At 44.3% G+C, this 17,716-nt stretch overlaps 1 protein-coding gene across 5 annotated transcripts in view; it reads left to right on the top strand.

Annotated features, from left to right (window-relative positions):
• Nucleotides 1-17,716, top strand: part of CSMD2 (CUB and Sushi multiple domains 2) — an 814,611-nt gene that overhangs the window by 625,757 nt on the left and 171,138 nt on the right. For all 5 annotated transcript variants that reach the window (XM_060205823.1, XM_060205822.1, XM_060205821.1 and 2 more), the window contains 2 exons: nt 5,176-5,314; nt 9,742-9,929. In XM_060205823.1, coding sequence (XP_060061806.1) covers nt 5,176-5,314; nt 9,742-9,929 — 327 coding nt within the window. The remainder of the gene's footprint in view (nt 1-5,175; nt 5,315-9,741; nt 9,930-17,716) is intronic.

Here is a 17,716-nt window from a genome sequence, read left to right as displayed (position 1 = left end):
CGCGTTGCACATACTTCACACACAACACACCCCAAGTTCTCCATGCAGCAAAACACTCCCTAAGATTTCTTTCTTCTATTACTATTGCCACCAGGGTTATTACCGAGGCTCAACGCCTGCAGGATGAATCCACTGTTCCCTGCAGCCGTTTTTTTTCCTTTTATTATTTTTTTGCTATTTTATTCGACAGGATAGAGAGAAATTGAGAATGAAGGGGGGAAATAGGGAGAATGAGAGATGCTTACAGACCTATTCCACTATTCTCAGCTCAGTTCTCAGGTCCATGGTGCAATGTATGTAGCAAGGAGTCTAAAACATTGACGTTGAAAGATCTGGATTAGGTTTCAGGATTTACCAGTTCAGCAACCTTGGGAACATTGCTTCATCTCCCTGGGCTTCAGTTTCCTTGTCTAAAAAGTGAGAGTGGATATACTTCCTTTGTGGGATGAGACCACACCTAGTCCTGATGTCAAGAAAGACTAGTTTCTCTTCCTCCTTCCTTCTTACCCCTGTCCTTTCTTTCTCCCCTTCCTTGTTTTCCTCTGTTAGGTTTTTAGACTGCTTTTCCCTTCCTAAACCAGAATTCTGCCTATTCCAGGAAATTCCGATGCATTCTGGGAGGGAATTAGATGACCCCTGGGACCCCTTCCAGAGTCAACATTATCTAAGACTGTGATTCCTTAGGCTGCCCTTACAGGAAGGCAAGTCCTGAGGCATAGCTGTCGCAGGTAGAAAGGAGCATGCACTGTGTTAAGCTAATGAACGCAGTAAATATGCAGCCAGCAGGGCAAAGAGGTTAATTCAGTTTTCATTCCCCATTCTGTCTCACTCAGCTTGGGGAAATCCTCCTCGGGCAACAAACTGAATGTCTTTACCTCTTCTCTAAGGCAGTCTGGCAACCCCAATGACAAGCCCCTAATTTCTAGCTCCTTTGGCAGACTGCCATGACTGGTCTGGCAGGCCCAGATGCCCCTTTATTACAGGGAGGAAGCAAAGGAAGAAAACAAGTATTTATTGAGGATCATCCCATGATGAGCACTAGGCTGGACATTGCAGCCACACTACTGCAGAGGAAACCACCATGTGCATTTAGAGTTCAGTTTCATGGTCTGAGTCTAACTTCACCACAAGAAGCTGTGTGATCTAAGACAAGTGACCGAATCTCCCTGTGTCTCTCTCTCCTCCCCTATAAAAGAGGTGAAACAGTAGTACCTACTTCCTCAGTTGTTTTGATGATTAAATAAGATGCTTCTGTGAGGCACTTAAAACCACACCTGGTTCAAAGTGAACACGGATGTTAGAAGCCGCTATCGTTACTTATTTATTTTTCTTAATTGTTGTTCAGATGAGGAAATAAAGGCTCAGAGATTGGGCTAGCTTGACCAAGCTCACACAGCTAGGAAGAGACATAGTCAGAATTTAAATCTAGCATTTGAACACAGGACTAGTTTAAAATCAGTGATCTAGTTTACACAAGTCTGACCCCAGAGTAGAGTCTACCTACATCTTGGCCATCTGTAATGAACAACAGTCTGTCCCATTTGCACCTGGGCTAGTCTGTAAGGCCAAGCCTGTTTCTAGCACACAGCAGGGAATGGATGGAGCACGGAGCATGGAGACAAGTGCCCTGGACACAGTAAGACCTGGCTCCTCGCTCCTCAGTCCAGTGCCTGCTGAGTACCCAGTGAAAAGATGGGGCCATGCTGGCATGTTGCCAAGACCTCAACTGGTCTCCTGTGGCCTGATTGTCCTGCTGGCTAGTATTTGGACCAAGATGGTGACAAAAGGACTCCATTCTTTGTGACTCTCAACCAGCTAGAGTAGCAGAAGCTTTTCTGTGTCTTTTTCTGTGTCTGAAGCATCTTAACAATCCAGCCAGACCCTGAGGCACAGCTGGCAGAAGGCAGTGAGTGAGGCCCACGCCAGGGTCCTGAGTGGAAAGTAGATACCAAAATATCTAATGCCAGGGAGCTGTGCCAGGGCAACGGCCTGGAACACAAACCAGTTAGGGCACATCAGGGGTTGATGGGAGAACAGGAATCAGTGTTTTCAGGTTCAGCCAATCTATGGCAAACTATAAGGAAGATATCTTCAAACTGGAAAAGGAAGGATGAGTCTGATAGCTCCAGCCTGAGTGAGAACATCATCCCCTGGGTCTGGGGGATCCCCCAGGGAACCAGGACTGCTGACTGGACACAGGTTTTCTGTCCTCACAGACTATGTTACCAGGTCCACAGTGTGGCCTTTGCTAACGGGAGGACTCTTTTCTTTTTTCCCCCACTTTACTGGGAGGTTAATGGTTTTCCTTCCTTCCTTCCTTCCTTCTTTCCTTCCTTCCTCTCTCTCTCTTTCTCTCTCTCTCTCTTTCTTTCTTTTTACCAAAGCACTGATCAGCACTGATTTATGGTGGTGCAGGGGACTGAGCCTGGGACTTTGGAGCCTTAGGCTAGAGAGTCACTTTGCATAACCATTATGCTATCTACCTCCACCCAGTGGTTGACACAGGTTGTTGACACAGGTTTTATCTTGATCCTCCTCTGGTCTGCCCCACTTACCACCCACCATCTTCTCTACAAGGTTTAGTAGAGAAGAAACCAGTGAGGCTCAGAGCAGACCTGACCCAGGAACTATGTGTGGCTACTCATAGAAGTCACCTGACACCAGGACTTCTGCTGGTCTAGGGGGAACACTTCTCTCTGCCCCTCCCAGTCCCTCCCTGTTGGAGAAGTCTAGTGGAATGAGGAAGTGGTAGAATCTGGCAATGTACATTTGAGTCTTAGGGTGACTCTGGGGGAAGTTAACAGTCCTCCTCTGGGCCTCAGAGGTTTTTCCCATTCTACACTGGGACCCAAGATGCTGCTCTGAGATATCAGTGAGAGAGGCTTCTACAAAACCACACATTATACCTGACATTTCCATAGGTGCCCACTTGAGTATTTGTGGTTCGCCAGACGGTAATTGGATTGTATTTTCCAGTGTAACAAAACATACTCATACACTCTGACCACTCAGACTTTATAGTCAGCGAAACTGAAACTCAACCCTGCTAGGGGTTGATCCTGCAATCTAAGCCTCACTGAGTAAAAGCTACAGTGTGAGGCACTAAAGCTGAGCTCTTGTCATAAGCGATTGCTTTTCATGGGGCCATTTATACCCTTTGTCTCCATGAACTGCCCAGGGCTTTCTGGTCTCTCCCTGAAAAGCTCTCTTGGCTCCCCTGCCAACCTCCAGTGGTCCTTGCAGTTTTCAGACCCAGCCAGATATACTCTCCCTCAGCCATGTTTTCCCTTTTATGACCCCTGCATTCCCAATCTCCAGGCTCCCAGCCCTCCTGCTGTGAAACAATAATACAGCCTTTGAGCAGCAGATTCCCATTCAGGGAAGTGCCAGGGAGGGCACTAGGTGAGCAGTTGGCTTACCATCTACCACCACTCCCCTCCCTGTGTGCTCAAAAGGCTGCCTTCTCAGGGGAGGGAGATCACCTTGGACTAATTGGGGATTTGTAATCTCTCCATACAAGAAAGCCATACATGCTTTCTTGGACAAGGCCTTTTGGAAAACTGGAAGGTGTCTACAACCCCCAAGAGATGCCAGGAGCACTGGCAGTGGAGGAGGCCAGACACTCTTGGCAGGTGAACGTGATTATGTTTTCCACGCCTCCTGACATCAAGGGCACTGGAACAGCAGCTGATGAATGCACACAGAGCTTCAGCAACAGCTGATGAATGCACACTGTGAGACAGTGAATGGACCAATGTCCCTATGGTGTTTACATTACATGAGGTGTCAAAGCATTAACAGCCAGCTCTGGAATCTTGACAACCACTCCATGAAAGGAAATACCATATCTTTCTTCTAATAGAAGTTCAGAGAGGTTAGCTAAGTCCCCTAAAATCACACAGTAAGGAAGTGGCAATCAGGTTTCAGTTTTTGATTTTGGACCCTGAGCCTTGCATATGTGTGATTTCACCAATCCTGGGTCAACTTTTTCAGTTAGAGATGAAGGAAAATACAGAGAGAGGAGGAGACACAATGACCCTGCTTTCCTTCCTCCCTTTCTCTTTTTCACCAACAGGACTATCGCTGAAACTTAGGGTTTGGTGCCTGCACAGCCATTTTTTCTTTATTTTTGATAGGGGGTGAGAGACAGGAATGGAGAGAAGAAAGGAGAGAGAGAGAGAGAGAGAGAGTAAAAGAGAGACACCTGTAGCACTTCTCTACCACGCATGAAGCTTTCCCCACTATAGGTCAGGATTGGGGACTTGAATCTGGGTCCTTGCTTATGGTAGCATGTGCACTATGCCAGATGAACCCCCAGCTGGCCCTCTGCCTGTGGTACTTCCATCTGGTGCCAGGGTTAGAATGTGGGCCACACAGCTAACAAATGTATATGCCTGTCTATTGAGCTACCTCTCTGATCCTCTTTTTGTTTGTCTGTTTTTATAATTTCTAGAGGTGAAACACAAAAGAGAAAATTAGCCATTTTTAAACGAACCTTTCAGAGACCTTAATAAATGTACATCACTGTGTCCCTGCCACCTCTGTGTAGTCTCCAAACATTCCCATGCCCACTGCACTCCTCTGCTCCTCACTCCTGGTGTTAGCTTAGGGCTCACCCAGCTCAGCACTCATGTTACCATGCACAAAGACTTGGGCTGAAGCCCCTTGGTCTCCACCTGCAGAGGGGAGGTTTCATGAGCTGCAGGGCAATGATGCACGTGTCTCTCTTTTCTGTCTCTTCCTCTGTATCTCTCTCTGTCTGTCCACCTCTATCAAAAAGAAAGTAAAAGAAGGTGGGGAAATGGATTTTAAGAACAGTAGAACCGGGAGACGGGCGGTGGCGCAGCGGGTTAAGCACACGTGGCGCAAAGGACCTGCGTAAGGATCCCAGTTCGAGCCGCCGGCTCCTCTCCTGCAGGGGTCGCTTTACAAGCGGTGAAGCAGGTCTGCAGGTGTCTGTCTTTCTCTTCTCCTCTCTGTCTTCCCCTCCTCTCTCCATTTCTCTCTGTCCTATCCAACAACAACGACATTAATAACCACAACAATGTTAAAACAACAAGGGCAACAAAAAGGAAAATAAATAAATAAATAAATAAGAACAGTAGAACCATTGCAGGGGTCACTAATACCCACTGTGAATGGCAAGGTCTTACCCTTGACTTTCTCTCTCCTCAGCTCCCTGTGGGGGAGACCTGACAGGACCATCAGGAGTTATCCTGTCACCAAATTACCCAGAACCCTACCCACCAGGCAAGGAATGTGACTGGAAAGTGACTGTCTCGCCTGACTACGTCATCGCCCTGGTATTTAACATGTATGTACCTTTCTCCTGGGTGGGAGACAAAGGGTTCAGAGCCTCTGGGGGTACAGGCCCAGATCTCTGGTGAGTACACACAGGTCTTCTGGGAGCAGAGCTCTTGGACCCAAGAAGTGAAAGCCCAAAAGAGAGCGAAACTAGCATTTGTTGAACAGCGCTTCTGTGCCCAGCTCTGTTCACAAGTGTCCATCCACTATGCCACCTCATTGCACCCTTATGATCATGTGTGAAGCAGTGTCTTTTCTTTAATACCACCAGGGTTATCACTGGGGGTTGGTGCTGGCACTAAGAATCCACCACTCCCAGTGGGTTTTTTCTTTTCTTTCTTTTCTTTTCTTTTTTTTTTTCTATTTTACTTGACAGAGAGAAATTGATAGGAAACAGGGAAGATAGTAAAGAGAGAAAGACATCTGCAGACCTGCTTCACCACTTGCAGTGCTCCCCTCAAGTGGGGAATGGGGGCTCAAACCCAGATCCTGTGCAAGGTAACGTGCACTCAGCCAGATGGGCTACTACTAGGTCCCAGTCTTTTTGTTTTTGTTGTTTGTTATTGTTGGTTAGTTACTGAGATTCAGAAGGTAGAGGGGTGTTCCTGGATCCTTTTTCTCTGCCTTCTGGCATTTTTCTCCTCTGCTCTCATCCAGCCTCTTCTGTCGCCTCCCCTGGTCCCTCCCCCGGTCCTCCCCCACCCCCAGCAAAAGAACAGACTCACATCCCTCTCCAGTGTGCCTCCATTCAGTTCCCAGACCTTCCTTCTTTATTCCTCTCAGAAGCAAGCTCTTCAAATGAATTGTCTTCGCTTTGCTCTCCTTCTGTGACTATACTACTGTTCACTCTTGAACCACTGAAATTGGGTCTCTGCCTCCCCCGGCTCCTCTGGGGATGCCTCTGACAAAAGACACCAAGGAAATCCTGGTTGCCAAACAAATGGAACTGTGACACTCATCGGTGTCTAATCCTAATACTCTTTTGGATCATTTTCTCCATCCTTACCCTGCCTTTTTTTTTTTTTTTTTTTTAGGTTTTTATGAAGTGACTGTCTTCTGGTTCTGACTTTGTTCTGCCTGTTCTTGTCCCTCATCCTTTGCTGGACTCCTGTATCCCAGGGTCTGCCTCTTCCATTTTCACCCACACCTCTTCCCTACGCTGGCTCTTCCTCTCCTCCTACAGACTGGAGACTCCACTCTGCTACCTGCTCAGATTTTCTTCTAGGCTGTGTGTTCTCATGTCCCAACTATTGAATATCTGGTGCTTGCAGACACCTCAAATTTAGTACGTGCTAAACCAGGCACGTTACTTTCCTCAAGAAGAGCTCTCTTCTGAACACTGGGGAATAGCACCATTGTCCATCTCCACTGCCTTTTCCATTAGTGACTAAGGGGTGGTGTCTCTGTTGCCTTAATATCTATTTTCCTGTTTCACATTCCTCCCAGCCACTGTCTTGGTTGGAACCCTTACTAGTTCCAATCTAAATGATTGTCATAGTCTCATAACTGCCTCCTCTGCCCCTATTTTACCTTCCATGTCAATCTCTTCTACAGCTAGCTGTCAGAGTGATCTTGTCACTCAAAACTGCTAAAATAGCCACCTCATTTTAAAATCTGATAATACAGTACTCAGCAAGATAAAGGAATGAACTACTGATACATGGAATGTGGATGAATCTCCAAAATGCCATGCTGAGCAAAAAGAGAAGCAAAGTGATACATAATGCATGATCCATGTATATGAGACTTTAGGATTAGGAAAACTAATCTATAGTGACAAATATGTTCGGTGGTGACTTCTGTGAGTGAGGAAGAGTGGCTGGGAAGGGACATCTGGGAACATTCTAGGAATGTGAAAATGTCCAGGGTCTTGAGATGCATGTGATAAAACTAGCAGAGTGGAACATTTCAGAGCTGGTCATTTCACAGTATATAAATCATACCTCAAATTTTAAAAGAAAGAAAGAAACCTGTTTACTTAAAGTCCTACCTGCAACAACTCCCTCTTCCTTACAAATTTCCAGGCACTTTTTCAGCTTAATTATCAGTTTCATTTAAAGTGATCTGGTCCCAGCTTAACTTTTCACTCAACCCGTTACCCTGTCTGATCCCCATCCCATTCCTAACCCCAGAGCTTCTGTAGTTGCTTCCCTGCTGAACTTGGGTGTTGATATATTTGCAGTTTCTAAGACTCCCTCACGCCCTGTGCTTTGCTTCTCCCTCTTAGGACAGCTTTCTTTCCTCTCTTTGTCAACAGTTATAGGTCTTTTCCTCTTCCAGGGCTTAGTTCCTGCTTGGCTGCCATGAAAGCTTCATTCCCACCCACCCCAAGCAGCTACTTTGTGTTTTGTTCTTGCTCCTCTGTACAGACTTTAGACTTTGCTGTGTTGTCTTCACGTCTGTTGGTTCCTTCAGGCCCATAACCATCTTGAAGAAGGAGTATTGTCTGGTGGATCCCTGTGTTCTGGGCACAGCATTCAAATTCAGTGACTGAAGGAAGTCCAGACATATGGAGTGTAATCAGGAAGTGTATGAGCTACGAAGAATAACTCACTTCCAAATCTTCCCCTGTTCACTTTTGAAAAAATCAAATGTGTGGAGAGAAGGAGACCATTCACCAAAGTGGTGGAGTAACCCTGCAGCTGACATCAGTGTGACTTAGGTCTATCCATCATGCCTCTCAACCCCCTTCCTGTCTCTCTCTCAACCCCATCCTCTTTGTCCTAGTAGATGTCTTGTCCCACTGTCTTCACCATAGGTCTTAGCTAGAAGTGTAGAACTGCCATTTTATTCTTAGTCCAGACAAATGGAATATCTGAGTATCCTACCTTATGGCTCAGTTTTGAACAAGTATGCCTCAGAAATCTGTTCTCTGCAAACTCAATTGCTTGCATTCTGTTGCTTTCATCTTTGCACACTTGATTGGTATCAGTGCTTTTGTTGACTATGTGAAAGCATGGAATTGCTGCATATGTTCAGGTCAGGCATATGTTCATATTTAGAAAATATAGCAAATCAGTTTTCCAAAGTGGTTGAACCAGATTATGTTCCCCCCAGCCAAGTATGAATGCACCTAGCTTCCTATCCCAATGCCCACCAAGTGTGCACTGAAAGACTGGGACAATACTGAAGATGTGGTTACCACGGCCTTACTTGGTCTTCTGTAGCACCAATGTCCCTGAAGCTAGAATATATAGACCATTTATAAGAGCAGTGACTCACATTCTTGATCTTTGGTGTTTTCCATCATTTCCTTGTCAGCTATTCCATTAGGACAAGTTGCATTCAAGAATGCTAATAAACAGTTTTCTAAGATAAGACAGTTTTTAAAATTAATCATTTCCCTGGGGACCAAGAGGTAGCACAGTGGGTTAAGCGCACATGGCACGAAGTGCAAGCACCGGCATAAGGATCCTGGTTTGAGCCCCTGGCTCCCCACCTGCAGGGGGGTTGCTTCACAAGCAGTGAAGCAGGTCTGTAGATGTCTATCTTTCTCTCCCCCTCTCTGTCTTCCCCTCCTCTCTCAATTTCTCTCTGTCCTATCCAACAACAACAGCAATGACAACAACAATAATAACAATGGCAACAATAAACAACAGGGGCAACAAAAAGGAAAAAATAGCCTCCAGGAGCAGTGGATTTGTAGTGCAGGCACTGAGCCTCAGCAATGACCCTGGAGGCAAAAAAAAAAAAAAAAAAATTAATCATTTCCCATAACAAGGTTGAGGTATCTGAGAGACATGGCTGTGGGTGATACAAGTCAGGAGGAATGCTAAGACTAGCCCAGAGATAAAGAAATTTAATAGTCCTTTATAAGAATAGACCCTTTCCTGCCTGGGAATGATTTCATGGGTGACTCCTCTGGAAATAGGAGATCCAGAACAGCACAGTATAAAGAATGTTGGATTCAGGTAAGAGATTTGGGTCTGTTCTGACTGACCACTCAGTACATTTCCCTTTTGTAAAAAGAGGGTGTGACATTACTGTGCGTAAAGGACACTGGTTCAAGCCCCTGGTCCCCATCTGCAGGGAGAAAATTTCATGAGTGGAAAAGCAGGGATTGCAAGTATCTCTCTATCTCTCCCTCTCTTCTCAATTTCTCTCTGTCTCTATACAACAATAAATGAATAAACAAAATATTTAAAGAAAAACTATTTTTAAGAAAAGAGGGTGTGACATTTTCAGCTCTTAGCATTCTGGGTGCTGACCCCAGAGCTTCTACCTGTGCCCCTGCATCTGCCTCATCCATCGTCTTGCCTTCCTTGGAGGTCATTGGGACTTCATCCTCTCCCTCCTCACCAGCAAGCCTTTGGGGGTTGGGGGATGGATATCAGTGGGATGGGGAGCTTGCTATCTGGGAGCTCCATCCTTTGTTTGAGCCTTTATGAACCTTTATTTGACCTTAGTGGGTGGGGGTGGGATGTTTTTGTTCCTCAGATTTAACTTGGAGCCTGGCTATGACTTCCTCCATATCTACGATGGACGGGACTCTCTCAGCCCTCTCATAGGAAGCTTCTATGGCTCCCAGCTCCCCAGCCGCATCGAGAGCAGTAGCAATAGCCTCTTCCTCGCCTTCCGCAGTGATGCGTCAGTGAGCAATGCTGGCTTCGTCATTGACTACACAGGTAAGGACCCCTGTACAGAGATGATAGGGGGCGGGGCGATAGAGATCCAGCAGTGGGGAAGCCAGAAAGTGGGGTGCTGTAATGAGGAGAGATAAGACTGGATCATAGGGAGCTCACACCAGTCCTGGGGCATTTGTCACCTGCAGAGCACCTGCCTTCCCTGTGGCACTCCCTGTGGCTTAGTCTTTCATACCCAGGTGCTGCAGACCTAGGAATGAAAGGGGCACAGCAGTCTTCATGCACTGCATTTCTTTTTTTTTTTTAATATTTATTTATTTTCCCTTTTGTTGCCCTTATAGTTTTATTGTTGTAGTTATTGATGTTGTTGCTGTTGGATAGGACAGAGAGAAATGGAGAGAGGAGGGGAAAACAGAGAGGGGGAGAGAAAGATAGACACCTGCAGACCTGCTTCATCACCTGTGAAGCGACTCCCCTGCAGGTGGGGAGCCAGGGGCTCAAACCGGGATCCTTACGCTGGTCCTTGTGCTTTGAGCCACCTGCGCTTAACCTGCTGTGCTACAGCCCGACTTCCAATGCACTGCATTTCTATGTCCAAGTTATTGCTCTTCTTCAGTCCTTTTTCAGTAAGGGTCATTCTAACCCTTTCTTCAATCTTATAACTTCAGAATATATTTGATAACCTGAGTTGATATAAGCAATGCCTGTGCGAACAGTCCATCCTGTTCCTGGCATTTTAGTGCCAGGGCATTCATCCCAAGGAGCCTTCATACTGTGCTCTAGTTTCTTGTCAGACATACAGTGGACAATTTCTGTCCGTGTGTGTGTGTGTGTATGTGTGTGTGTGTGTGTGTGTGTGTATCACTAACTGAAGGGTTTTTAATTTTTTTTAAATTTATGATTAATAGTGGGTTACAATAGTGTAAGATTACAGTGTATAGTTCCACACCCACCACAAAACTTGTGTCCCCCACCTTCCCACATCCCAAAGATAACCACCATAGTTCTCATAAAATCTGAGAAACAGTTTGTTTGCTTCTCTCTTTCTTTCTTTGATTCCATTCTTGCTAGTGCCCTACTTCTTTTTCCTGGTACTCTCTCTTTGACCTTTCCTCTTCCCTAATTATCCCAGACACTGTTAGCCAAATCTTAGCTCCATTTCTTGCTTGGTTTGTGAACTTGGCATGCTGTTATCTCTTGGAACCCTTTTTTTTTCATCTGCAAAATGATAGTAATAGTAATTATGTCGTAGAGGTTAAAATGAAGAGATTTTTATACACACATATTATAGGCATGAATAGAATGCCCAGGATATGCTAAGCACTTAGATGCTCTAGGGATGATAAATTTTGTTATTGTTGCCAAGACCCAAGTTCATCCAGGCCTCATCAGTCCATGTGTACCAATGGGGTCCCATTAACAGCTAAAATTAAAAAGTTTCTGGCTTGTGTCCCCTACTAGCACAATGCAGGACCTCAGTGACCTTTTAAAGTGTCCCTTAATTAAATATTTCTGGCAACTCCTAAAAGAATCTCATATGAGTTCACAGATAATGCTAATCATAATAATAGCTAATTACGCCTGACCACTGCTTGACAGCACACTAAACACTTCACAACTAAGGCATCACAGTCGTTCTGTCAGTTACCTTCCATTAGTCAGTACCATTCTAGAAGATACTTGGTGCTCAAATTAGAGAATGTTTTGCTTGTAGTCTCCTTTCCTCATGAGGTTGACCTGAGAGATGTCTTTTTCTTTTTTGGCCTGGCCCTGGAGCCTTGTGCATGCACAGTCCCACTGTCCCCAGAAAACTTTCCCCCCTTTTTAAATTTAGGTAGAGACAGAGACAGAGGAGAGATACCACACAGAACTGCTCCATTCATGGAGCCCCCTCTGATACCGTGCACAGTGCTCCCATGTGGAGATGGGTGTTTAAATCCATCCAGTTCTTGGCCTTGCTCATGATAGCATGTGCTCTGTTGGGTGAGCTGTTCTCCTGGCCTGGAAATGGATAACTTGCCATTCTGTCTTCCTCCGGGATCCTGCCATTTGATAATCCTCCTTTGCCCATAATCTCAGGTACTGCTATCAAGTAAGCCGTCTATTTATTAGTGATTAATGACCCTTTACAAGATTATAGGATTACAGGGGTTGTTATCCACACAGTGCCCGCCACCAAAGCTCTGCACCAAAGTCTTCTTCCCACTTTACCCTCACCCAACAATTACCATAGTTCCCACTTTACCCTCACCCAACAACTACCATTGTTCTCACATAGTCTTTATTTCTTTCTGTAAGACATCTTCTGTTTTCTCAGTCTTTGAGACAGTTTGGTTACTTTCTTTTAAAAGTCCATTTGTTTTAATTCTTTGTATTCCACAAATGAGCAAAAACATCCAGTAGTTGTCCTTCACCTCCTTACTTAACTTCCCTAAGCATAATCACTTCCTGTTCCATCCATTTTATCCCAAAGACAAAATATCATCTTTTTAAATTGCCGGGTAGACATACTATGGAATTCTAACAGGAGACTTGGCCTTGACAGCCTGGGACTCCCACCAGCTGACACCACCCCTGCCATGTTATCGTCTTCATGTTTCTTATTATTCTCTCTTTAATTCTACCCTCATTAGGACCTCAGTTTTCCTGCCTCATTCCCATCCTTTTATTGCTTAAAGTTTATAAAATAGCACTTTTTGTGAAACCCACTCCCAAGTAACTGAGCATGGCCAGAAAAACTTTCACAGACATGGCATTTAAAGTCATAAGTGGTGCCCTTCAATTCCACACACACTTAAGCAGCCACCAGAGCCATGTTCTGGCATGTCTCACTTGAAGTCTTCTCAGCAGTTAACAGAATTTCATCCCAGATGTCATATTCTCTGCCTCCTTACAAGATAACATCATATCATCACCCTGAATAAAATAAGTTACTGAGCAGAAACTCCCTAGGCTTCTTCTCTTGTCACCTTGTTTTTGGTATCCTGACTCTCTCCCAGATCTTCTCCACTGAAATCCATGGGCTAGATCATGCATCCAGGTTCTCTTTTTCAAAGAAGCCCCTTTTCACTTTCTGCCACTAGCTTGAGACTGTATCTAGAGTGTTTCTCAGGCCCAAAACACAGTCCTGGGAAATAATTCCTTTCCAGTTGCCATCCGAGAGTCTGCCTTGCAGCTGAGATAAGGCCAATTACTAGAGTGGGTGGGATGGGAAGTAAGACAGGCAGAGCCCATCCACACACCCACCACTATTTTACTAGGATCTGTGGTTCAAGTTCCAAAATAAAGGGGCCAAGTGGTGGCACAACTGATTGAATGCACATGTTACAAATTCCAAAATAAACATGTCTAAGGCAGGAATATGTTTGGTGTTACCTGGAGCTGCTTTCCTTCCTTCTTAGAATATGCACCCCTAATACTAGTCATCTGTCTACCATATTCCTTAGCCTTTGCCAGGAACCCAGGGTCTTTCGATTTGCCCTGTTATGTCTTTTTCTCTATTCCAGCATCCCTGCCAAGATTGCTAGGATGGACCCATTCTCATACTCGATCCTAATACCTTAATATTTCCCCATGTTCAATGTCTTTTTAGAGGTAGCCCCCATCACTCACTAACCATGTGGACCCAGCCCAATTGCTTAACTTTTCTGGGCATCACTTCCTCATCTGTCAAAAAGAGAGAGCTGCTGTGAGAATTAGTGAGTGGGCACAGTCCTTAGCAGAGTGCTCAGTGCCAGCAGGTAGTTGGCACATGCTTTTCATCAGTCTCTCCCATCCCATTGTCTTTTTCTCTTTGTAATAGATATCTCATCTGTTCTTCTCTTGTTTGGAAGGGAGACAGGTTTGAATCCTTCCCCATGGGACTAGAGTCTAATAGAGTGCAGTACATTTTCTTTTCTGTTAAGAATGCAAAATGTGAGTATGATTTTTTTTTTCTTGCCCTCGTGGATGAGTGTTGAATCTATGTAACCTGAACAGTGTGTGTGTGTGTGTGTGTGTGTGTGTGTGTGTGTGTATCCCATGACAAAGAATTTAGTTACTATACTCTGCAAGTCATTAACTGTGTAGCATCACAGACTGATATGTAACCCACTGGAGATTTATACACCGAGATAGGTCAGGATCCTTAGAAGGAAGAAAATTGACCTCACTCATCTAAAACCTGTATTCTTCCTAAAGACTTCCCAAAGACCTTCTATATTTTAGAAAGATCCAAGAATCCACTATTATGGAAGGTCTGGGTTTCCCAAGGTCTGTAACTTCAGAGATTCTCCTTTGGGAGGTGAAGGGTACCCCATAAAGACTTAGTGCTCTAGGCTGGGCTTTTCCTAGTGACTTTCTAAGAGATCATTCCCTTATCCGGCCCAGCAGGCAGAATAGGGGTCTCTCCCTTTGTCCTGTCAATTTCTTAAGTGGGAAGCAGAAACAGTTTAATTACCAAATCAGGGGTCATTTAGTCAGAAAACAAGAAAGCCACTCAAACCTACTAAATGAAAAAAAGGGGATGATTTATGATAAAACAAACTCATTCAAACTAACCTGAGGTGAAAAGAGACTTTATTATAACAAAGCAATTGTATCCATGCTAATTTAAGCTAAAAAAGTTTTCTATATTTTTTATGCAGGCAAGAAAAACTCATTCTGACAACACTAAAAAGTACTGTATTTTTAAAATACAAGAGACCAAGGACAAGCAGCAGGAATCCCCAGGGAGTAAAAATTAGGGTGAAAGGGGCCGGTGGTAGTGCAGTGGGTTAAGCACAGGTGGCACAAAGCGCAAGGACCAGCATAAGGATCCCAGTTCGAGTCCCCGGCTCCCCACCTGCAGGGGAGTCGCTTCACAGGTCATGAAGCAGGTCTGCAGGTGTCTATCTTTCTCTCCCCTTCTCTGTTTTCCCCTCCTCTCTCCATTTCTCTCTGTCCTATCCAACAACAATGACAGCAGTGACCACAATAAGAACAACAACAACTATAAACAACAAGGGTAACACAAAGGGGAAAAAATGACCTTCAGGAGCAATGGATTCCTAGTGCAGGCACCAAGCCCCAGCAATAACCCTGGAGGCAAAAAAAATTAGGGTGAAGCATCAGGTTGAGTCTCCCCTCCTCATCTCCAGGACCCCTCACTCTCCCTCCTGCTTCTTTCTGAGTATTTGACACAATCCCATCCCACAGGAGATCAACTCTCACTATTTCTTTATCCCCCTGAAACATGTGTGGCTGCCTCGCTCCTGACACTGTATCCTAATTCCAGATTCCAGTGGATCACCAGGCTGACCCGCCTTGAATCAGACATTACTTAACCCTCGGGTTTTTCCATAAAGAACAAGAGCAGTTGTAGGCATTTTTATCCATTTTCTTAATAACTATTTCTTGAGTAAACACCATGTGCTATACATAGTATACACTCTGTGCCACACACTGTCACAAGGGCTGAGAATAAAACAGAGAACAATACAAAGCCTCCTCCATGAAGTTCATAGCCTAGTGACAGCAGGCTGACAGACATTTGTACTGCAGGTAAAGGCCCACTTAATGAAACAGCAGACATGGCTGGCTTTCCAGGCGGCTTTCCTCACATACTCCTGAGTGATGGCTGTGGTATCTTAATCATCTGGGCAGACCTCTCAGGAGATGATTCTGAATGCAATCTGACCATTTGTGGATTTTTATATTAGGGCACATTCTGAAACGTTTCTCATTTGAATCCAGCCTCCTAGATAGCTTTACTTTTTTTCTGGAAGGACAAAAAGGGGAATGAGGAGAACCCTATCATTTGAACATAATTAAGGATGAGTCTGGTGGTGTCACTTGGTTGGGGTGAGGACTCTAGGCTTGGGGACAGAGGATCTGGGCTAGGAACAGTGCTAGTAGATCAGATAGAGCTGATAGGGTAGGGCCAGCTGGTGGATTTTTGTCCCTGAATGCTGAAATTACAAGGTGGGCAAAAGTCAGACAGGGAAACCAAGAGTCAATGTGAGGTGATAGATTGAAAGCAGGTGTCTCAGAAAACTTTGACAATGAATGTAGAGGTCATAACCTCAAGACTGAGTATTCAGTTTAGGGACTATATGGCAATAACTACGCATTAGGAGGCAGAAGTTAGATTCATAGCTTTGACAGCAGGAATAAAAAGATTGAGAGAAATTTCTGAATGAAAAAAGAAAAATGAGTCAATGGGAGTGTTTGTCATCTTTCCCATGCCAGAGAAATCAGTAGAATAGAAGGGAGAAAGAGGAAATTTTCATTCTCATCTTCTAGCAAGTGTGTGGCCTCCTTCTGGGTAGATACAGGTTAAACACTCATGTAGGCAGAGCCAGGTAGAGTTTAGAGACCATTCATTCATTAATTCATTCATTCATTCAACAAGTGCTTATTGAACCCTTCCTGCATGCCACATGCTGTGCCACATATGGAGGAAACAGCAGTGAACTAAATGGTCATGGCCTCCCTGCTCTAAGCAGCATAAAGGTGACCAAAGGAGAGAGACCATAAATAAGTAGGTAAGTAAGAAGTTAGAGGTGTCAGAAATTAGAAAAGACTAAGCCTCGGGGGGCAGCAGGTAGTTCACCAGGTAGACTACTATGTGCCTAGCACTTGAGTTTGAGACCTGGGCCACCACACGGAAGCACCTTCAGGGGAGAAAGTTCACAAGTGGCAGAGCAGTGCTGCAGTGTCTCTCTTCTTTCTAGCTCTCTCTCCCTATCTCTCTGTCTCTCACCCTCTAGCTAGAGAAATAAAAAGGGAAAAAATGACCACTAGAAGCAGTGGAGTCCTGCAGGGACTGATCCCCAGAGATGACCCTGATGGCAGATAAATAATAAATTTATGAAAAAGCCACAGAGAAGTACAGAACCAACTTCAGAATGGTAGTTGGTGGAAGTGAAGACTTTGCCAACCAGGAGGCATTTAAATGGATACCTAAAGGTTGAAAAGTCATCCATTGTGCAAGAGAGGGGTCAGGGAGTATCTCAGGCAAAGGAAAGAAGAGTTGGAAATATGTGTTAAGAAAATCTGAAATAATTCAGGAAAGACCAAAGTAAATCAACTTATACTATAAGGTACTAAAATACAGTATTTTCTTTCAAGCCCTTGGAAGTACCACTGTGGGCCAAGGACAGATAACCAGATTTTCACACCTGCCCTCTCCATCACCACTGGCATTTTAAACTCAAATGAAACTATCTTTTTTTTTCTTTTCTATTTTTAAAGCAATGTGATTGTTGGAGAAGCAATTCAAACAGTACAAAAGCATACAAGATGTACCCCCAGATCCTAACATCCTGTTTCTACCATCCCTTGAATACCACTGTTAACTATGTTATCATACCCCAGGTTTATTTTCTAGTTATAAAATAATGAAAATGCCATACCAAACATCAGTAGACCTTTTCTCCCATCTCCTTGACTCTACAACTTCTTTTTTAAATTTTAGAAAAATTTAAAAATGGTAGTGATTTAATATTGATTTACAAAATTATAAGATAACAGAGTTATTATTCCACACTGTTACTTCCACCAGACTTCTGTGTACAGACTTTTTCTGTCATCACTAACTAGTAAATATTTGGAACTAGGCAAGCCAGATGTCCTCAACTCTGCTATCTTAGTGTTGAAGCATACATGGACAGTATGAGACAAATAAACATGGCTGTGTTCTAATAAAACTTAATTTAAAAAAAATTAACAGGCAGCAAAACTGTAGTTTGCCTGCCCATCCTGGTCTTGTCTAAATATGTGCTCATCTGTAATAAAGGTTGTTTTCTTTCTTCCTGGAAACATTCACTCAACAGTATAGATCTTGGGTACATCTTTCCTCATCTGTACTC

This window comes from Erinaceus europaeus, chromosome 13 (genome assembly GCF_950295315.1).
Source record: "Erinaceus europaeus chromosome 13, mEriEur2.1, whole genome shotgun sequence".
NCBI lineage: Eukaryota > Metazoa > Chordata > Mammalia > Eulipotyphla > Erinaceidae > Erinaceus > Erinaceus europaeus.
The sequence above is the reverse complement of the archived record's forward strand: the minus strand, read 5'-3'. Positions and strand labels throughout refer to the sequence as shown.